General features: G+C 42.7%; 1 protein-coding gene across 5 annotated transcripts; it reads right to left on the bottom strand.

Moving 5' to 3' along the window:
- Positions 1–1,861: 1,861 nt before the first annotated feature.
- DDX25 (DEAD-box helicase 25) lies at positions 1,862–22,857 on the bottom strand. 5 transcript variants are annotated; one of them, XM_054438171.2, is made up of 12 exons: positions 22,670–22,857; positions 21,972–22,038; positions 21,660–21,704; positions 21,049–21,184; positions 18,957–19,049; positions 18,741–18,843; positions 16,767–16,881; positions 15,759–15,936; positions 7,696–7,933; positions 6,160–6,322; positions 3,539–3,727; positions 1,862–2,092 (listed from the first exon to the last, which is right to left on the bottom strand). In XM_054438171.2, the coding sequence occupies exons 1-12, from the start codon at positions 22,730–22,732 to the stop codon at positions 2,031–2,033; spliced, it is 1,452 nt and encodes a 483-aa protein (XP_054294146.1). In that variant the 5' UTR covers positions 22,733–22,857; the 3' UTR covers positions 1,862–2,030. The 5 variants fall into 5 exon arrangements, with proteins under 5 accessions (XP_054294146.1, XP_054294147.1, XP_054294145.1 ...); XM_054438172.2 differs by having other exon boundaries at positions 22,483–22,762; XM_054438170.2 differs by having other exon boundaries at positions 22,471–22,721.
- Between the last annotated feature and the right edge of the window lie 49 nt (positions 22,858–22,906).

Genomic DNA, 22,906 nt, shown 5'->3' with positions numbered 1-22,906 from the left:
AAGAGTGATCACCAGCTTCCAGTCCAGAGAAGAGGGCAGATGTAGGATAAGGAGAACCAGGATGGACACCGAGCAGCGGGAGTTCCACGTCTTACAAGTTCTGTCCCCGAGGGCCTCTCTGCCTGAGGGTCTCCCGCTGGGACGGCCGTCTTCATTACCACTGCTCTACCTGCGCTTGCGGCTCCCTTATGGAAGTGGGTATTTCTGGGCTCTGCCCTCGGAGAGTCTGCTTTCATCTGCATGGGGAAGGAAATCTGCATTTTTTTCCCCGGGCTCTCCAGGTAATTATGATAAGCTGGGTCTGGAACACTTCCTCTCATAGACTCAGGTTAGAAAGTTGCTGGGTGGTACAAAGTCCATGCTGAGAAGGCACAGTTGAATACATCCTGCTCTCCTGTAGGAGATCCTGAGTGTCCTCTCCTCTGGGAGCCGGCCTAGTCCCTCCTCTGTGCTACACTAGTGATCTGGGCCCGCTTGCTTTAGCACAGTCTATCATGCTGGCTTATTCTAGGTCTCTGCCATTAGGCTCTGAATTCCAACATGGCTGTTGTATCTCACTCACCTCCTTTTCCCGGGTGTTTAGCATAAGAGGTATACAATAAATACCTGTTGCTAAAAGATGGAGTGTGTTTTTTTTGAGATTGAGTCTCACTCTGTCACCCAGGCTGGAGTGCAGTGGCACGATCTCGGCTCACTGCAATCTCGGCCTCCCGGGTTCAAGTGATTCTCCTGCCTCAGCCTCCTGAGTAGCTAGGATTACAGGCACGCACACCACCACGCCCAGCTAATTTTTGTATTTTTAGTAGAGAAGGGGTTTCCCCATGTTGGTAAGGCTGGTCTTAACTCCTGACCTCGTAGTCCGCCCTCCTTGGCCTCCCAAAGTGCTAGGATTACAGGTGTGAGCCATCGCGCCCAGCCACATGATGATTTTTATGTATGTCTGAGCCCTGCTCTCTGGGAGAAAACATGGGCAGGGTGACATGGAAGAGGAATATCAAAATAGATATGCCAGGAACCACCATCCCACCGATGACAGGGCCACTCACTGCAGCCACTGGTGCAGTTTGGTGCCGTGACAGAGCTGGTATCGGCGCTCTGGCTACAAGATCCGCTCCGGCTTTCTGGGAGACTCTCCATTTACCCCATCTTCTCAAGCTCACTACACTTTAAAGTAGGAAATATGAAAAATTAAAAAGTATCTCAATGGGACTTGGCGGGAAAATGTCCAGGATTCTCAGACATACCTTTAAATTCTTAAAAGCAAAAAACTTTTGTTCTCTAAAATGTTACTTCTTTAATAGGGTATGTGGGGTTTTTTTTTTTACCGTCCCCTGACTGCTTTTAAGAAATGCCCATAATACAGCCACACTTTTAGAGACTATGAAATAACTGATGAGGGAGTAAATCTTCTCTAATTTGAAGAGAAGCAAAATAGGAAAATATTCTGAAATTCTGTATGTCCCCTGAAACATTAAAGAAGCAAAATACTCCTCTTTCAAATGGTTTCACTTGTTAAAAGTTTTAATCTGTACTTTCACTTAAGAACATGCATGTGCGTGCATGGGGGAGTTTAAGGCGGGGAGCGGGGAAAGGCATAAATGGCTGGAAAGGGCACCTGTGAGTGAGGTCTGACGACATGGGGCTTTTTCCTACCCGCTCCGCTTCCAAAATCAGCGAAGCTCTACCGCCCTCTCGTGACACAGTAAGATGCTCCCAAGAGGCACAATCTGCTCAGATTGCATAAACCAAATCCAAAAACACCCCCACAGCCCACATTGAGACATTACCTGTACAAAGATTAGAATAAGAAATAATCTTGCCCTTTTTTTTTAATTCAAAAGGATCACAAGCTTCACATCAATTTGGTTTCAAAAAGACCTCATGTCTTAAAACTAAGTACCGTGACATTTATTTTGCCATCTGTGACAGTTTCACGTTGAAAAAGCCTCAACATAAAAAAATTACCTTCAAAACCCACTGAGACATTCTCACATAAACTAGGATACTGCACAAACAATAAAGTTCTTTCTTCAATAGTCAATCTTTTCAATTTCATCCATGTCTTCAGCGTTGAGTTGCTTAATACTGCTGTCTAAAAGAACAAAAGAGAACAGAACTAGTCTTACGTCAGGGTCTAAATGGAACTTCATTCCATCCATATTTCTGAAGACGGTGATACCTTGTATAGAAAGCCTTGGTATAGGAACATAAGGAAGGAAGGGTGCCAAAGTCACTGACCAATACTAACTCCAACAGCATCAAATGCACCAGACCATGGAATGTATATATATCTAGATACGCTGGGGCAGAGAAGGCCAGAATGGAAGTGAGGAGAGCCTGGGAGGGACTGAGGCTCCTCTACTGCAGTCGCTTCCTGAGACCAGGGCCTTAGGAGCTCACCATAGCGACAGTGGCCTTAACGCATCTTCCTCGCCCTGTCCTCCCCAGTTAGCCTAACACAGGGGCACTTAACCTACTTCCCTGGAAGGTCGGTGGATGTGCTACACTCAGTCTGCCAACCTGTGAGAATTACATTCCAAATGGCATGTGCGTGCCTATGTGCACTTCCCTGGGGACAGCGCTTATTGCTTTCTACAAGGTTAAGTACCACTGTCCTGGAAGGTGTTCCTCCTCCCCTGCTCCCCAGCCACATCCACGGGCTTTGGGGCACGAGACAATTTGAGCCCTGGGACCTTTTGAGTTTCCATCAGAGAAATCTGCCAGTCCAGAGTTCCAGCAGGCCATCATCAGAGCCTGCCTTGTTTAGGTGGGGGCTGGAGGAAAGGTCGCGGACTTCAGAATTTAGGACTTTCCTGTTTGGGAGGGTGGGTAAGAGGAGGGAAAAAGCGTAAGTAAAAGAGGAGAACTGAAGAGAATCTTAAAGGATGTTACACTTTGCTTAGAGGATTTCTTTATAAGATATGAAAATCTGCTCCTGTAATCTGCTCTGCCTTCACAAGATGTGAAATTCTGACTCCAGAATGAGTTATAACACGTAAATCTGAACTCATTATTATTATTATTTTTTTTGAGATGCAGTCTCGCTCTTTCGCCAGGCTGGAGTGCAGTTGTGCGACCTCAGCTCACTGCAACCTCTGCCTCCCGGGTTCAAGCGATTTTCCTGCCTCAGCCTCCCCAGCAGCTGAGACTACAGGCATGTGCCACCACGCCCAGCTAATTTTTGTATTTTTAGTAGAGATGGGGTTTTACCATGTTGGCCAGGATGGTCTGGATTTCCTGACCTCATGATCCAACCACCTCGGCCTCCCAAAGTGCTGGGATTACAGGTGTGAGCCACCACACCCGGCCTGAGCTCATATTAATTCTACTTGATCAAAGTAATTTTAAATTACCATATAAGCATGATTTAATCATCTGTCTCATATTAGAACCCTGGTCCTGTGAATTAGAAGCCTTCCAGCTCATGCGTTCTGCTTCTACTACTCTCATGAGCCCCTGGACTCCAGCTCCCCAGCACACATCATCGCTGTCAGACCGGCAGGTCTATAGTTCATATTGTGAGGGTGCTGCTACTTACTAAAGTGGTCCTGGATTTTCATGAGCGAGGGCAGCTTATCCACTTCAATCATGTTGAAGGCAAGGCCTTTTTTCCCAAAGCGCCCTGTCCGCCCTATGCGGTGGAGGTAGGTCTCATAGTCTGGCTCCTCTCCTTGTTTTACAGGGAGATCAAAGTTCACAACAATTGTGACCTGCTTCACATCAATCCCTAGAAGAAGAAAAACACTGTAGGGTCCTGCAATGCTTTCCTCAGTACACGGGCCATTCAAGTACCATGTCTGCCAAGGGAATTCCTATTTATAGAGAAAATTTAGAAATCCAACCAGGGCTTATGTAATTGAGACAGATACTTTGGTTAGGAAGTTTGCTTGCGTGCTGTGATGTCTATGATGCTAGATAAGAGTGTCCATAGAGAATGCTACAGAAATGTAAATATACACAAGGCGTGTGTGTGTGTATGTGTGTGTGTGTGGTGGAGAGGTGCCCTCACCCAGCCCACAGAGCCACCCTCTCCTCTCCGCTCCTGCTGTGCCAAGTCCCCAGCAGGCCCCGTAGTCTCACACCCGCTTACCCATCATGGGGCTCTGGCTCTGCTCCATTTAGTGGCTACTGTTCTGGTCAGGTCTTTGTAAGCCCTTGCCTCAGTGGTTACAACAACTTCCAGACTGGTTTCTCACCACTCTCTTCCCCTACTCCTCTCATCTCTCCTACAATGGTTACCACAGCAATGTCCGGCACACTTATGTTCAAAACCCACTGCCCAAATTGTACAGGAAAAGTACAAACAATTCAAGACCTCAAACCACCTAAAGTCTCATCTCTTTCTCTCCTGACTCTCAAATACAACACTCCAGTCAAGGTCTGGCCATTTCCTGAACAAACGTAAATTTTCATTCAACTGAACTGCTACCCTTCCTGCAAAACTTTTTTCTTTTTTTTTTTTTTTTGAGATGGAGTCTTGCTCTGTAATCCAGGTTGGAGTGCAGTGGCACGATCTTGGCTCACTGCAACCTCTGCCTCCCAGGTTCAAGCGATTCTCCCGTCTCAGCCTCCCGAACAGCTGGGATTACAGGTGCCCATCACCATGGCTGGCTAATTTTTGTATTTTTAGTAGAGACGGGGTTTCACCATGTTGGTCAGGCTGGTCTTGAACTCCTGACCTTAAGCAATCCACCCGCCTCGGCCTCCCAAAGTTGGGATTACAGGCGTGAGTCACCGCCCCCGCCCCTGCAAAACCCCTTTCAGATTGAAGGCTGCCTCGGAAGACTTCTGCACTTCCCCTCCCCACTGTACCTTCCTTCTCAACATTAACAAACTGTCCGGGTCAGGATCCTTGCACTCCTTGCACTGTGCCTTGACCTGGAGCTCTCTGCACCTCCCTCCCTCTAGGGTCTAGAGTTATGCTGTCCAATATAAATGTTAGCACCATGTGGCTATATTTAAATTAAATAAAATTAAAAATTCAGTTCCTCAATCACACTAGCCACAAATGCTCAAAAGCTGATATGGTTAGCGGAAAAATTCAGTTCCTCAATCACACTAACCACATTTCAGTGCTCAAGAGCCGACATGGCTAGTGGCTACCAACTGAAGAGCACAGAATAGATCATTTCCATCACTGCAGAAAGCTCTATTGAATAGTGCCAGTGCAGACAGGCAAGAGCCTAGGCTGTGAGCTCCTAAGGGATAGGGATATCATCCTTTTTTCAGGATACCCTTCCCAAGAGCAGAGCTCAGCATCCACTCCTAGCATGGCAGGTTGTCAGTTCTGTGTGCTAAACTAAGAATGAACTAGGAAATGTGGTTTGAGTATGGGCTCCAAGCAATGATTTAGGAGGGATAAAGAAAGCAGGAAGGTCCTTCTCTTGAAAAAACAAAGGATTTTTTTCACCAGTAGTCAACACTTTTAAAATTAGAAACTCCAGAGAGATGCTCAACATCATTAGTTATCAGAGAAGTGCAACTTAAAACCACAATGAGATCCCAGTATACAGCCACTAGAATGGTTAAAATTAAGAGTGACATTAGCAATTGCTGGCAAGAATGCAGAGCAACTGGAAAAGTTTTACAGCTTCTTATAAAGCTAAACGTACACTTATCATAGGACCCAACAACTCCACTCTTAGATACTTACCCAAGAGAAATGAAAGCATATCTCTAAATAAAGACCTGCACATGAATTTTTATTACTGCCTTGTTAAATATAGCCACAAACTGAAAGCAATCCAAATGTCCATCAACTGGTGAACAGACGAACTATCAATAGAATACTATCAGCAATTAAAAGGAAATGAACTGCTGGTGCATGTAACAATACTAATGAAATTCATTAGTATTATTATGAGCATTATGTCAGGTGGAGGAAGTTACACAAAGGCTATATATAGTATGATTTGATTCTGTGTCTCCAAAAATATGGAGACAGAAATCTTATCAGAGTTGCCAGGGGCCATGGAATGGAAAGGGAGACTGGCTGAAAAGGAGTGTGAGGAAACTGGGGAGATGGAGATGCTCTGTATTTTGATGACAGTGATAGCTGCGTGATTGCATGTTTGTTGAAACTCATGAAACTATACACTTAAAAGGAATGCATTTTATCATATGCAAATTAGAACTCAAGACCTGACTTTAAACACACACCTCGAGCGCAAACATTGGTTGTTATGAGAACCTTCTCTTTCCCATCCCGAAACCTCTGAATGATGGAAGCTCGCTGCTCCACGGTCAGCTCCCCGCTTAACAAAGACACCTGGTGGCCATCCTGTATCATCTCCACGGTCAACCACTTAGCGTTTTGACGAGTCTATGTAAAAAAGCAAAACCCACCACAGCACCCCAGGATTAAGCAAAGCAGCCTAGCTGTGCTTGTGACAGCATGCATGCAGGGCAGGGGTAGGAGAGGGCTGCAGAGGAGTTGAGCTTCACCTCTCCCTCAGTCCTCGAGGGCCTTAAAATGGGGCAGGGCATCCTCCCTCCGTCTGTGTTTCTAAGGCTCACATCCTCTCCACCAGTCAGACCTCTGGCTTTCTCAAGCATGAAATGGAGATAAATGTGCTACAGCTGCCTCACATGTGCTATGATGACAAAATTATATCATGTAACAATGGCAACAACAGACACTCTAAGAGTGCTTGCTTCCCATGTGCCAGGCATCTGGCTGAAATCTTTATGTGCATTATGGTAAGGGTCATGTGTTTTCACAACAAATTAATGAAGTAGAAACCTAATTTCATTAAAAAAATTAAAAACAGGCCAGGTGCGGTGGCTCACACCTGTAATCCCAGCACTTTGGGAGGCCAAGGCGGGTGGATCACCTGAGGTCAGGAGTTCGAGACCAGCCTGGCCAGCATGGTGAAACGCCATCTCTACTAAAAAAATACAAAAATTAGCCAGGTGTGGTGGCAGGCGCCTGTAATCTCAGCTACTCGGGAAGCTGAGGCAGGAGAATTGCTTGAACCCAGGAGGCGGAGATTGCAGTGAGCTGAGATCACGTCATTGCACTCCAGCCTGCGCAACAGAGTGAGACTCTGTCACAAAAAAATAAAAAATAAAACAAATTAAAAATTAAAAACAGACAAAACTCCCAAAGCTTAAAAATGTTATGTAACTTGCCCAAGGTTGCATGGTTAGCCAGTGGCAGAGCTGAGCTTTCTTTTATTCTACAAATATGCTTTTGGTGCTGTCTGTGTGCCAGACAGGTGCTGGTCTAGTGCAGTGGATATGGGAGTGAATGACAGAGAGGAGACCCTGCTGTCATGAAGCTGACTGTTTACGGGGTAGTGAGAAAATAAAACAGATGAACATGAGAATGTCAGAAAGCAAAAAACAAACATAAAAATGGGGTGCTGTTAATAGTGAATAACATCCTTCACCTGATAAAGGGTGTCTGTATAAGGTACAATAAACATAAGCTGAAATGGGGAAGTGCTAGAAGCAGTCCCTCTAAAAGAAGGCCCTGTGTTTAACATCACTTTGAAGATCTATTCCATTACTTAAACTTCTTACGTTTCACCCATAAAATACAGGTAATTTCTGTTTAGAGCTGTTCTGAAGATTAAACTGGAGTCACACAAGAAGTGCTGAACATGATGTCTGGCCCTAGGGCACTTAGTATCGTCCCCCACCTCGGCCTGTAGGCATATCTGGGCTTGATGAAGACACATCCACAGAGTGTACCTGGCAGAAGATGATGGCCTGACCAATGGTGATGCTGCCATAAATGTTGCACAGAGCTTGGTATTTGTCCTTCCTGTGCTCACACAGCACGTAATATTGCCGGATGTTGTTCAGCGTGAGCTCCTCTTTGCGTAACTTGATAACATTAGGGTCAGGGATGATTCGCTCAGCAAAGTGCCACACAGAGTCCTCAAAGGTTGCTGAAAAGAGGAGCATTTGGCATTCGGAGGGTAGAGCTCTGTGACAGAGGAGAGAAGGCTGTCACCAAGCTGCCATCCCGTCACTCTTCTTCAAGCACTTCATGCCACTGCCATCAGCTGCTGCACGCACCCCTGTTCCACATGAGGTGCTGCCTGCAATGACCAGCTGTATCTCCAGGCAGATAGCCAAGGTCCTGCCCCTCCTTGCCACCAAGAATTTAGAAAAGTATATAAACCGAATGTGGAACGTAGGGCAAAGTTTAGGCATATATTGTGGAGGGTCTGAGGTTTCTCATGCCAATTTCCTCCTTAGGAGAGGCAGACTCACGCAGCCCCAAGAAGGGTAGACTAGATGCTCTTTACAGTTATAATCTCACTCAAAGGTAAATGGAGATGAAGGAAACAGAGCCAGTTATTTGACAGCAGGCATTATATATCTTGGGAGGGAAAGAACAGCCACAACTAACTTGATTTAGAATGGGAAGAACTAGATACAAATTAAAGGGGAGCAACAGGGGAAAGTACAGTGACTAAAATGTACCCATTCTGAACCCAGAATGAATAAAGGGCCGATTCACATAAAGTTAAAAAACAGGTGAAATAAATCTGCGGAGTTAGCAGTTAGGATAGAGGCTAATCCTTGGGAAAAGAGAGGGACCAGTGAGCAGAAAGGGGTTATTAAGGAAATTCTATGGTGCTGGTAAAATTTTATTCCTTCATCTGGGCTGCTGTTACAAGAGCATGGCTTCTTGTGATATATCACTCAGTGGTACACTTATCACTGATGTATTTCTCTGTATATATTTCATACATCAATAAAAAGTTAACTTTTTAAAACAAAATAAATGAGAGAGACCAGAGGGAAATCGGCTCTTTTGAGAGGGAGACAGAGCACTTTGAAGAATAAAACTGTTAGTGCTAAAAGGGAGTGAAAGAGACCATATAGTCCAGTGATTCTCAAACTCAATTTTAAGCCTAGGGTCTCGATCATCAAACAACAATCTGATAGACCTCTGGTCAATGATGTCAGACTGTCTACCTGTGTTATCTTCTCAGCTGCCCAAATCCCACTAATGTGATCATAAAGAGATAAAAAGAAAGAATCCACAAAAAACATGGAGAATGGGAGAGGAGAAACTGGTGGATAAGTTATCTAAATACATTTTTGGAAGATGGAAGGGGTGGTACATGAGAAAGTGGATGAAGCTACACCACGAGCACTGCAGAACAGAGTGTTGATGAAAACACAGCTAACTGTTCCCTCAGAACCACTGGGAGGTCTAGGATCTGCGAGCTCCAGGAACCAGATAATCGGGGGAAAGAACTGAAAACAGGGCATATGTTAGAAAACATGAGGAAAACTCTGCATTCCACATGCTAGAGCCTCTTGGCCACCTGCTGGGTCACAATCCTTCATCTGGAGAAAGATGTAACAAGGATTTATATCCTAAGGCTTGGGCCATTTTACTGGGATAAATATTGTGGAGAAGCAGTCTAGTTTGAAGCTTAGCGAAAGTTTAAGAGTTTGGATTGTTATTCACAAAGAAAAAATTTATACAATACATAAGGAAAGAAAACCATGGCTGTTCCGTAGAACACACTGGATTTTGAAGACTTAGTATGAAAAAGGAATGTTAAATATCTCAATAATTTTTATATTGATTACTTGTTGAAGGGATATTTTGACAGTGGGTTAAATAACATATATATTTATTAATTTCATCTCTTTCTATTTGGATGTGGCTATTAGAAAATTTAAAATTATACATGTGGCTTGTATTAAGTTTCTGTTGGACATCACTGGTTTAACCTGTTTTAAGCAAATGGAAGGAAGACTATAACAATGGAGGGCTGATCAACCAACATAAATGCTCTATCTAATTATTACTTAATATTCTCTTGAGTATAAAATAAAAGAGACTTTCTTAGAAAGCCCTTTTTGGGGCCAGGCATGGTGGCTCACACCTGTAATCCCAGCATTTTGGGAGCCTGAGGCGGGTGGATCACTTGAGGCCAGGAACTTGAGACCTGGCCTTGAACTTAATGTCACCCTGATATCCAGACTTTTGTTTATTAAAGTTTTTTGGTCATAAACAAACTTGCCAACATGGAGAAACCCCATCTTTACTAAAAGTACAAAAATTAGCTGGGTGTGGCGGCGTGTGCCTGTAATCCCAGCTACAGCTACTCTTGAGGCTGAGGCAGGAGAACTGCTTGAACCCAGGAGGCAAAGGTCGCAGTAAGCCAAGGTGGCGCCACTGCACTCCAGCCTGGGTGACACAGTGAGACTCTGTCTCAAAAAAAAAAAAAAAAAAAGACAAAAACCACATGATTATCTCAATAGATGCAGAAAAGGCCTTTGATAAAATTCAACAACCCTTCATGCTAAAAACTCTCAATAAATTAGGAATTGATGGGACGTATCTCAAAATAATAAGAGCTATTTATGACAAACCCACAGCCAATATCATACTGAATGGGCAAAAACTGGAAGCATTCCCTTTGAAAACTGGCACAAGACAGGGATGCCCTCTCTCACCACTTCTATTCAACATAGTGTTGGAAGTTCTGGCCAGGGCAATTAGGCAGGAGAAGGAAATCAAGGGTATTCAATTAGGAAAAGAGGAAGTCAAATTGTCCCTGTTTGCAGATGACATGATAGTATATCTAGAAAACCCCATCGTCTCAGCCCAAAATCTCCTTAAGCTGATAAGCAACTTCAGCAAAGTCTCAGGATACAAAATCAATGTGCAAAAATCACAAGCATTCTTATACATCAATAACAGACAAACAGAGAGCCAAATCATGAGTGAACTCCCATTCACAATTGCTTCAAAGAGAATAAAATACCTAGGAATCCAACTTACAAGGGATGTGAAAGACCTCTTCAAGGAGAACTACAAACCACTGCTCAAGGAAATAAAAGAGGATACAAACAAATGGAAGAACATTCCATGCTCATGGGTAGGAAGAATCAATATCATGAAAATGGCCATCCTTCCCAAGGTAACTTACAGATTCAATGCCATCCCCATCAAGCTACCAATGACTTTCTTCACAGAATTGGAAAAAACTACTTTAAAGTTCATATGGAACCAAAAAAGAGCCCGCATCGCCAAGTCAATCCTAAGCCAAAAGAACAAAGCTGGAGGCATCACACTACCTGACTTCAAACTATACTACAAGGCTACAGTAACCAAAACAGCATGGTACTGGTACCAAAACAGAGATATAGATCAATGGAACAGAACAGAGCCCTCAGAAATAATGCCACATATCTACAAGTATCTGATCTTTGACAAACCTGACAAAAACAAGAAATGGGGAAAGGATTCCCTATTTAATAAATGGTGCTGGGAAAACTGGCTAGCCATATGTAGAAAGCTGAAACTGGATCCCTTCCTTACACCTTATACAAAAATCAATTCAAGATGGATTAAAGACTTACATGTTAGACCTAAAACCATAAAAACCCTAGAAGAAAACCTAGGCATTACCATTCAGGACATAGGCATGGGCAAGGACTTCATGTCTAAAACACCAAAAGCAATGGCAACAAAAGCCAAAATTGACAAGTGGGATCTAATTAAACTAAAGAGCTTCTGCACAGCAAAGGAAACTACCATCAGAGTGAACAGGCAACCTACAAAATGGGAGAAAATTTTCGCAACCTACTCATCTGACAAAGGGCTAATATCCAGAATCTACAATGAACTCCAACAAATTTACAAGAAAAAAACAAACAACCCCATCAAAAAGTGGGCAAAGGACATGAACAGACACTTCTCAAAAGAAGACATTTATGCAGCCAAAAAACACATGAAAAAATGCTCACCATCACTGGCCATCAGAGAAATGCAAATCAAAACCACAATGAGATACCATCTCACACCAGTTAGAATGGCAATCATTAAAAAGTCAGGAAACAACAGGTGCTGGAGAGGATGTGGAGAAATAGGAACACTTTTACACTGTTGGTGGGACTGTAAACTAGTTCAACCCTTGTGGAAGTCAGTGTGGCGATTCCTCAGGGATCTAGAACTAGAAATTCCATTCGACCCAGCCATCCCATTACTGGGTATATACCCAAAGGACTATAAATCATGCTGCTTTAAAGACACATGCACACGTATGTTTATTGCGGCATTATTCACAATAGCAAAGACTTGGAACCAACCCAAATGTCCAACAATGATAGACTGGATTAAGAAAATGTGGCACATATACACCATGGAATACTATGCTGCCATAAAAAATGATGAGTTCATGTCCTTTGTAGGGACATGGATGAAATTGGAAATCATCATTCCCAGTAAACTATCACAAGAACAAAAAACCAAACACCGCATATTCTCACTCATAGGTGGGAATTGAACAATGAGAACACATGGACACAGGAAGGGGAACATCACACTTCGGGGACTGTTGTGGGGTGGGGGGAGGGGGGAGGGATAGCATTGGGAGATATACCTAATGCTAGATGACGAGTTGGTGGGTGCAGCGCACCAGCATGGCACATGTATACATATGTAACTTACCTGCACATTGCGCACATGTACCATAAAACCTAAAGTATAATAATAATAATAAGAAAAAAATTAATAAAAAAAAGAAAAAAAAAAAAAAAGAAAGCCCTTTTTCACTACTAAATATTTCCTGGAGTTTTGAATTTTTCATTTGCTATTATATAAAACCAACTTATTGGTAAGAGGATGACAAGAAGGGAACCTCCTTTGATCTCTGCTCAAAATTATTTTAAATAGGAAGGCTGAGGCAGAAAATATGTATAAGAGCAGGTGGATCCCCCTAGTTTAGGTGGCTAGGCCTGTGGAAGCAGAAGATTAGATGTTTATTCTGTGCAGAAATTCCAGATTTGGGGTACAAGCCCTAGTAGAAAGTGGGGGCAAAACATGGCTGAAAAGACAAGATCAAGTGAAAATATGCATACTGAATGGGACGGCCCTCTCAGCCTGTTCCCCTGCCTTGCTCCCAGAGTGTCAGCAACCAAGGGTCTATCCCCCAGAAAAGAGAACAGAGACATTACATAGTCCTAAAGACTTCCAGATGACAATCGTCACACAGTAGGGCTTCCCAAGTTACAGCCCCAGCCATGCACACAGAGCTGTCCATTGGAATTTTAGCTTCTCACCCTAGATCATGAAAGGCTAGCCAAGCGTCACCATATATGAAGAGGAACGTTCTGCTGTGAAAGAGGCTGTAGCAAACAAAAAGGAAACTTGGACAATTCACAATGTTAAAACAGAAAAAAATTTTAAAATACTAGAATTAATGTTCTCAGAGAGACAACAGAAGATACTGCATCTGTAATGCAAGAAGAGGAAGCTCTATAAAAAAAATCAGAGACCACCACCAGTGTGATTGAGACAGACAGAAACGGAATGCTCAATGACTGTTATTTTAATGACAAATGGAAGGAAACACACAACAAAATAATAACCCTGTGTATGATTATTTCTTCTATTTTATATCATTATTTTTTTGGATTGTTATGATTGTGTCCCAGGTGGGTTCTCTAAAAAGTTGGTCACTTTGGGGAAAGAGATAACTGAAGAAATTTTCCCAGAACTGGCAGGCCCAGGTTTTGAGAATGAAAGGGTGCAGTATGTGTCTAGTATGATGAATGAAAAAAGACCTGAACCAAAGTATGTCACTGAAAAGTTTCAGAATACCATAAAGAAAGAAGACTCGAAAGGCTTGTAGCGAGAGAAAAATAAAAAGGTCATAAACAAAAGCTTGGAGATCAGGGTGACATTAAACTTTTCAGTAACAACAGTGGAAGCTAAGGATATTAATTATATATTAAAGTTATTTTTAAAAACTTTTCTGTTTTCAACATTTCTCTGAATTTAGAGAGAGAATGACACAGGATTCCTATCCGGGCAAACTATTAGTCAAAAGATCAAATTTACAGGTATAATAAGGACATCTTCAGACACGTAAGGGCTGAAAAATGAATCTCTTTTATATTATTTTTCAGGAAGGCATTAGAAAATATACTCCAGCATACTGAGGAAGTACTCCAAGAAAAATGACCCAAGATATAGGAGATTTAAAACTTAAGTGAGCAAAGGAAAGACCCATGATGACAGCTGTACAGCAGATCTACCAGACTGAAGCTGGAGAGAGGGAGCTTGGAATATTGGCAGGAAAAAAGAGAAATGGATGGATTTTTTTTTTTTTTTTTTTTTTTTGAGATGGAGTCTTGCTCTGTCACCCAGGCTGGAGTGCAGCGGCGTAATCTCGGCTCACTGCAAGTTCACGCCATTCTCCTGCCTCAGCCTCCTGAGTAGCTGGGACTACAGGCGCCCACCACCACGCCAGGCTAATTTTTTTGTATTTTTAGTAGAGACGGGGTTTCACCGTGTTAGCCAGGATGGTCTCGATCTCCTGGCCTTGTGATCCGCCCATCTCAGCCTCCCAAAGTGCTAGGACTACTGGCATGAGCCACCGTGCCCAGCTGAGAAATGGATGGATTTTTCAATTTTATTTTACTATTTGGAGATAACACAGACATACGACACACACGATAGAATAGCTAAGGGAAAATTAAAGATCCTTACACAGTGATACTAACAAAATGAAAAAAAGCAAAAGCAATGATTACTTCTAGAAGAAAAAGCTTTACAAGAAAAACAGCCCTTTATATTAGTGCCATCTGTATCTGTGGGCTCTGCATCTGTGGATTCAAACAACTGTGGATCAAAAATATTTGGAAAAAAATTGTGCTCGTACTGAATGTATACGGCCTTTTTTCTTGTCATTATAAATAATCTAGAAATGATTTAAAGTACACAAGATGATGTGTATAAGTTATATGCAAATACTACAACATTTTACATCAGGGACTTGAACATCCACAGATTTTGGTATGTGCAGGGGGTCCTGGAACCAATCCCTGTGGATACGGAGGGGCAACTGTAATTATAATAATACGCTGTTTGGCTCAGCAGTGAACAATACTTACACTGTCACATGATATCAATATTGACAGTTACTGTAACCTAACTCATGACATAATTACAGAGAGGTGACGGGGGGATAGGAAAGGTAGAATGGGTGGTGTTTTCAAAGAACTCAATTCCCACTTCCTATAATGGGAAATCAGTTGACAATGACTACACATCAGGAAACAGCAGTACGAAAATATTATTTAAAAGCATGAAGGTTAATATCAGAAAAGAGAAGTATTCTCTTCAGGTTGGAGCAAGGGGTTACTGTTTTTCATCACAAGTCTTTCAATACTAATTGAATTTAACATTAAGTATGTAATACTTCATTAAAAAATACGTGATACAGATTCCTAAATCCCACTTACAGACACTCTCATTCAGTAAGTCTGAGGCTGGGTCCGGTAATCTGTAGTTTTAAATCCCTCAGGTGATCCTGATAGAGAGGCCTAGGAAAATGACACGGCTTTTTACAAATTAGAGGGAAAGTCAGGACTAGATTACCAGTCTCCTGATCCCACATTACTGTGTCCCCTACTCTATCTCAATTATCCTTTGTATTCTCACCAGGCTTTAACACATCCTCTTTAGAATTTTGGCCAAAATATAGAACATATTGGCAAATTTGGTGCAGATGCACTATGTATTAATAGAGTCCGTCTGTAAGCTGTGTTGCAAAGTAAAGCACTCAGGCAAGATTACAAACTGAAGAAGCTGGAAAACTACAGCAGTCTGAGGGACCCTTGAACTGGCGAAAATAATGTAAAAACCCAAATTTATTTTAGAGGTGAAGGTGGTGAGGAGTTAAGCAATAAAGATAATGTGGAGGAGTAAACAAATGAAATTCCCCATCTGGACAGAAGGCTGAGGAAGAGAGGAGGACTCTGAAGATTACCTTTGAATACGAACACTATGATCTGAGAATCCTTGAGTGTCAATCATCACATCTGCTTCATCCAGGACAAACACACGAATCTTAGTCAAATCAATCAATTTTAGTTTAAAACACCAATCTAGGACAGTCCCAGGAGTGCCAATTATAATCTGTTTAGTGATGTCGGTGCCTCTGGGAACTGGGGAGAAAAGGGTTTTAAGCACTCCTTCAGATGCAAACAACTCCAACAGGTCACAGTTCAGGGCAGTACAATATAAAGCTCATAAGCAAAAATACAGTTTGTAATAATTTTCCAAGTGGAAACCCTGAGGGTCATTGTGGTTTTTGATCCTGCAGAATTTTTAGGATAAATTTCTGACTTTTTCTTAACTGTGAAAAATGGCACTTCCCCAAACAGAAAACAACCAAAATGTCCATCAATAGGTTACATTAAATAAATCATGAAATATCAGGCAGCTAGTCAAAGGAACAAACAGTATGAAAAAAAGTCCTCCCATTTTTGTAAACACTCAATGAAAACAAATATAAATATGGGCATTTGTATGTGCTTGTATGAGCTCAAAAAAAAAAAAGCAAAAAACAAAGGCTTGCCTGTTTACTATGTGATCTTTGGGATTACGTTTCTGGAGGGCAATGAAGAACAACTTTCACTTTTAATCTTTTTGTCTTTTAAAGTTTTTTCCCCCTTATAAGCTTATAATAGTTTAATGAAAAATCCAAAAATAAAAGCTGTCCTGCACAAAACAACCAAGTGTCGAAGTAAGGACAAAGGCATCCTCTTGCAGGATGTGGAAATGATGTGGCTAACATTTACTGGGTCCTTACTACATGCCAGGCATTGTGCAAAATGCTTTACCAACATCATCTCAATTCTAATAAAACTCTATGACATGAGTGGTATTATTTCCCCCATTTAGAGATGAGAATGCCAAGAAGTTATATAAAATGCTTATTAGTGGTGAAGCCAGGATTTGAAAAATCAGCCAGGACTGGCTTACTGGTACGTACTTCGATTCCCTCGAATGGCATACATCACTTGAACATCCACACAGAATTTTCCCATCTGCTCAACCACACGGCCAGTTTGCAGAGCCAATTCATAAGTAGGAGCTAGGCAGAGGCACTGTGGGATAGAGAGAGAAGAGGGGAGGAGAAAGGTTCTTACAGGCATCTTTCAAATTTCAACTACAATAAAAATTTGTACAGGGAGAGGCACAGAAAGGAGATTGAAGGTTTTGGTTGAATGAAATATTTTTAATTGGATACAGTTTAATAGTTGACAGATTTGAGGTAAATGTTGAGTATGAGAAGGGGAAGGGGCCGAGGAATGGAGAAACAGCTACCTTTTACATATTCCTCTCTAAAGGGTTATTTAGAAACACAAGTTACTAGTCACCCTTTTTGGAGTGGGGGAGGCATAGGAGGGGGAAGAATGGGATGTAGGGAAGCTGGGAATCAATGAATGCAAGGCAAATTACAGTTTGAGCTCTATCCCATAGCCTCTCATTTGCTATTAAAAGTCTGTCCATTTTTGAGGTTGGGCACGGTGGCTCACACCTGTAATCCCAGCACTTTGGGAGGCTGAGGTGGGCGGATCACCTGAAGTCAGGAGTTCGAGGCCAGCCTGGCCAAAATGGCAAAACCCCATCTCTACTAAAAATACAAAAAAATTAGCCAGGCATGATGGCAGGCGCCTGTAATCCCAGCTACTTGGGAGGCTGAGGCAGGAGACTCACTTGGACCTGGTGGGGCAGAGGTTGCAGTGAGCCAAGATCATGCCACTGCACTCCAGCCTGGGTGACAGGGTGAGATTCCATGTCAAAAAAAAAAAAAAAAAAAAAAGACTGCCTATTTCAGGAATACTCCTTGCTTGATCCAATCTGTTTATATTATCTATATCTTTACAATACATAATATGATATATATAACATAATATATAATAGGCAGAATATTCCCCCAAACTCTGTTATTCCATACTCCATAAAAATGGTGGTTGCTGATGAATAAAGATGCTGATGGAAAAAACCGGTGATATCTAATGCATTTATATGTGTCAATTAGGAATCTGTGATAGGGAAACACAGTCAAAGGGCTAAAAATATCTTTCACACACATTTTTCAAAATGTGCTCAAGCTTAACTTATCATATATAACTTCTATTGATAATATCAAACATAAATTTCACTGAACTTGTCTAAAATGCATAAGATTTCCTATGCCTTACCTATAGCTGACCTGGCTGATCAGAGTGGAAGCTTACTGAGAGAGCCTTGGTATTCCCCACAGCACTTAATGCATATGGGTACTCAGCTTGTCAAGCAAATAGGGAGAGACGACCAGATACTTTTCATGAGTGGAAACTACACTAGGAGAATGGTAAACCGGGTACCAGTGCCAGTCTTGACTCAGCCACTCTCTGGGGACCTCAGGAAAGACACTTCCCTCTCCAAGCATCAGCCTCCTCATCTGCTAGAGTGAGGTGGACTACATGACCTTCTGGTCCTGCAGTTAGATGGCTATAATTATTGCATGCTTAATTTATGCCAGGCACTGTGCTAAAAACGTAAATTACTTCATTAAATCCACATGATGACTTTATTCAATGTTTAATGAGTGGTTTCTACAAGCCAGGCACTGTGCTAGCTAGGTATTAGGATTTAAGGGTGAACAGATCAACTATGATACATTCCTTTACAGATGCTATCTTTACAGACAAGGATTAACAGACTCAGATTTATTAACTTGCCTAAGACATTCAGTTAGTAAGTGGGAGGCTAGCATTGAAACCACTCAAGACTATAAAGTCTGTCCTCTCCATCACTGTCCCATACTGCTGCCCAGTGCTCTATGATTTTATGAAAACATGTCTTTTCTAAATATTTTATCACTGTAGTAACCATATCATTGCACAGGAATATCACCTATTACTAAATTAGCACTGGTAGTGCAAGCATTCCCAGTCTTCTCTCAGCCTTCCCTTACCTGTGGGAACAATTCCAAGGCATTAACTCTGCTTAACATTGCCAACACAAATGCCGCTGTCTTTCCTGTTCCAGACTGGCTCTGTGCTATGAGGTTCTGGGGTCTGTAGAAAAGAGAAGACCACTGGGCATAAACTGAATACAAGAGAGTGGACATAAACTGAAAATAAGAAACTAAACATAACCAAGTTAGAATACCACTACCCTGGAAACTCACGGATGTGCCAGCATCATAGGGAGAGCCATCTCTTGGATTTTAGATGGCCTATTAAATCCCATTGCATAGATTCCTTTTAGTAACTCTTCCTTTCTGTCAAAAAAAAAAAAAAATCAAACACTTACAGATTATAGTTGGTCAGTAGCATCAGAAATACACACCTTGAAAGGTGCATTTCTAAATTAAGTCACTTTGCAGCTGAGCTTTAAAACTAGTATTTGGAGATAGATCATTCATACCTCAACTTCCAAACATAAACAATCATGCCTGTAGAGCTGGACCGCTAAAATAATAAGCTACGCCATAAGCCTAGGCGAAGGACAGTGGTAAAGGCCTTAAGCCAAACCTTCTGTTGAACAAAGCAAAAAAGGAAAAACTCATCGGATAAAAAGAATATATCCGTTTGCCAAGAGAGTTACATTTTCTGCCTAAGCAGAAAACTAAGTGACATTTACTGTTTTGTTCCTTTTCACGAATGATACTGACGTTTTTAACAGTAATTTTCAGAGAAGACAAATTTTTATTTAGGTGATTCTTATATTAGTTCTTTCTAGGAGTAGAAGACACAATATTACTCCATCCTTCTGAGGCAATATTTTAAAATGCAGCTTTCCTGAGGGTCTTAAGAAAAATGCCAGAATGAGGATAAATCAAGTGGACTACAACACTTCAACTTTTTTTTTTTTTGAGATGGAGTCTTGCTCTGTTGCCCAGGCTGGAGTGCAGTGGCGTGACCTCGGCTCACTGCAAGCTCCGCCTCCCGGGTTCATGCCATTCTCCTGCCTCAGCCTCCCAAGTAGCTGGGACTACAGGCGCCTGCCACCATGCCTGGCTAATTTTTTTGTATTTTTAGTAGAGACGGGGTTTCACTGTGTTAGCCAGGATGGTCTCGATCTCCTGACCTCGTGATCCGCCCCCCTTGGCCTCCCAAAGTGCTGGGCTTATAGGCGTGAGCCACCGCGCCCGGCCAACACTTCAACTTTTAATAACATGCACATTTGTGTGTGCTTAATTGGTAGAGGACTGGCAGCCCATCTTAAATCATGGGTAGGCTTCTTCTACCATTTAGAAAATGTCTGGGAACTAGGATTTTGGATTTTTACCTTTTACATAAGTAGGTTTCAGTGCTTTTCTCGTTCTGTAAAAATACATTTTTTAGCGTCAAATGATAAATCCCTAGGGAATGCAAACCCATTTGGGAAAGTTATTCAGTTTAATATCATTTGAAACAAAATATAATCAGGAAAGTAAAAGTTTGTGACTTATCTACAGTGGGTGAAGGAGGATGTCTGGGTCATCAGAATCTGGGTTCTGATATGGAGAGGGGCAATCTGGCTGTGCCTAGCTTAGCTATCTATCCCCCTGAGCACTGCAGGATGAAAATATCTTACTATCAAAAATGTTCTCAATTTGCCAGGCAACTTGGGTATCCTAATGTTCTTCTTTAGAATATCCTTTTTTTTTTTTTTTTTTTTTTGAGACAGAGTCTCACTCTGTCACCCAGGCTGGAGTGCAATGGTGTGATCTTGGCTCACTGCAACCTCTGCCTCCTGGGTTCAGGCGATTCTCCTACCTCAGCCTCCTGAATAGCTGGGATTACAGGTGCGCACCACCATGCCCGGCTACTTTTTGTATTTTTAGTAGACAGTGTTTCCCCATGTCGGCCAGGCTGGTCTCAAGCTCCTGACCCTCAGGTGGTCTGCCCTCCTCAGCTTCCAAGTGTTGGGAGTATAGGAATGAGCCGCTGTGCCCGGCCTGAGCTATATTTTGATTGCATGGAAAATGTACAAATCTTACTTTAATACTGAATATTAAAAATTAACTGGGTGTGGTGGTGCATGCCTGTAGTCCCAGCTACTCGGGAGGCTGAGGCAGGAGAATCGCTTGAACCTGTAAGGCAGAGCAGTGAGTCGAGATCGTATCACTGCACTCCAGCCTGGGGGACAGAGTGAGACTCTGTCTCAAATAACAAAAACAAAATATTGAATATCAGAAAACAAAAAGGAGATCCTGATGATTTTTACTATAAGCAAATGCGTTTGTTCTGTGGTTTTCAGCATTTTTCCCATATTAAAAGAGTCAAAATACTCACAGCCGCAGCTCTTCAAATGTCTTTACTGAGTAAAGTGGAGAGCTGGGATCCTTCTGTAAAACTTCCACACGGTGACTGGATTCTACTAAGGATTGACGGATTAACTTGTTTAAGAGTGAATTAGCTGCCAAATCCACTAGAAAAGCAAAAATAAAAAAGAGGACATCAAGCTTCCTGAATGACATCAAATAAGTTGCTCTTTTTCTTTCAGTGGTTGTATACCAAGCAATTGCACCGATGCTCATTTTTCCTCTAAAAGAGTGTTCCAGAAAGAATGATATAGCACTGAGGATCCGTTCTTTATGAGGATTCAGTTTCTTATGCTCTGTTACTTCACCATCCTCTAACTTCAAAGTAGCCTAAGTCCATCCCCATGAGACCAAATCCTTGACAGCTGGAAATTCTGAACCCAATCCCTGCATATTCCATTTCAACTTCCTTTAAATAAATACACCTTACTCCTAATTTAGTGTGTCTCCTGATAGTCACTATAAGAAAATAGAAGCAAAGACAGGCCTTTTCCGTTGAGATTATATTATTCACTCACACTATTAAAGTTATAAATGGAAACAGAATGCTAGTAGATACATGCAAATGAATTCATCTCCTACCTACATCTTCTTCATCATCCTCTTTGATGTTATTAATAGAACCATCTGGAAAGGAAGAGAAACAATACAAGTAAAGACAAATGCTGAGCAGAAATGTAAAGCATACTATTCAGTTTTTCCTTCCTGACTCTTCAGTGTCTACTGGCAAGAGTCATTTCATGGAGGAATGGACGAAACGATTGGGAAGGTAATGGAGAGTGTTGAATGTCACACTAATGAATCCGCGGTGTTTCACTTGGCAGGGACGTGATGAAAGCAAAGCAATACTTTTTAATCATTGAGGTCGCTCTGCTTTGCCCTAACAGCACTCACCTATGTTTCGGACTGCAGTACTCTTAATACCCCCAAGGTTCTTCCAGGGGTGGCTGAGGTTTGAAAACTATTGAGAGACACAAATTTCAACCAATATTAGCATGCAAGCCCTCAAGCAGCCCAGTGCTTCCCTACCACAGGGGCTGGGAGGGATTCAGGGAAGGACACCCGGGTATTGTTTCCTTTGCAATATTAGGTAGCAGCAGATTCCTTTCAAGGTTGGGTTTCCTGTATGAGTTATCCTAAAATTGGAGACTTTCTGTATTCCCTGCACATGAAGTTTCCCTTTCCTAGGCCTCTAGTTTAGAGTTGGGCAGTACTTGGGGCTCACGGCACCAACAAGGGGAGGGTGGCTAGGAAAGTGCGGTGGCAAATGGATGGAAGCGAGGTGAGGCTTAATGGGCAAATGGGCAGAGTAGAAAACTCGGGGTCTAGCTGGGACTACCAGCTGCGTTCCCAACCTGGATTTCCAGGGGTCGTCATTTTTGCCCTTTCTAACCAAAGGTCTTGCCTCTCGTGGGGGTGGGGACGGGGTCTCCCTCTGTGGCCCTCTTCCAAACCCTTCCCGCATCTCCCCTCCAGCATCTGACGCCCCACTTCGCACGCTTGCAGGCTCTCCCTCCCCTCCCAGCCGATCTCCCTCTGCGAGTGGGAGCTCCACCCCCGCGGCTGTGCCCCCCCGGCTCGGTGGCGGTTACGTGGCTGTTCAGCCGCTCGCTCTCCGCCGCCCCTGCGTCGCCTCCCCACAGTAACGACGCCATGGCTGCGATTGCTGCTCCCGCCCCCAGCACGTGCTTCCACCACAGGCGCGAGGCGGTGCTGGCCCCATCGGCTGGCCAATGGGCTTCCTCAGGGGGCAGGCGTCCGCGCCCGCGACCACCGCGGTGCGGCGCGCAGGCGCTGGAAGGATGGGTGGCGCGCGGAAGGGGCGGAGG

Source organism: Pongo pygmaeus, chromosome 9 (assembly GCF_028885625.2).
Source record: "Pongo pygmaeus isolate AG05252 chromosome 9, NHGRI_mPonPyg2-v2.0_pri, whole genome shotgun sequence".
In the NCBI taxonomy this organism is placed as follows: Eukaryota; Metazoa; Chordata; class Mammalia; order Primates; family Hominidae; genus Pongo; species Pongo pygmaeus.
The sequence above is the reverse complement of the archived record's forward strand: the minus strand, read 5'-3'. Positions and strand labels throughout refer to the sequence as shown.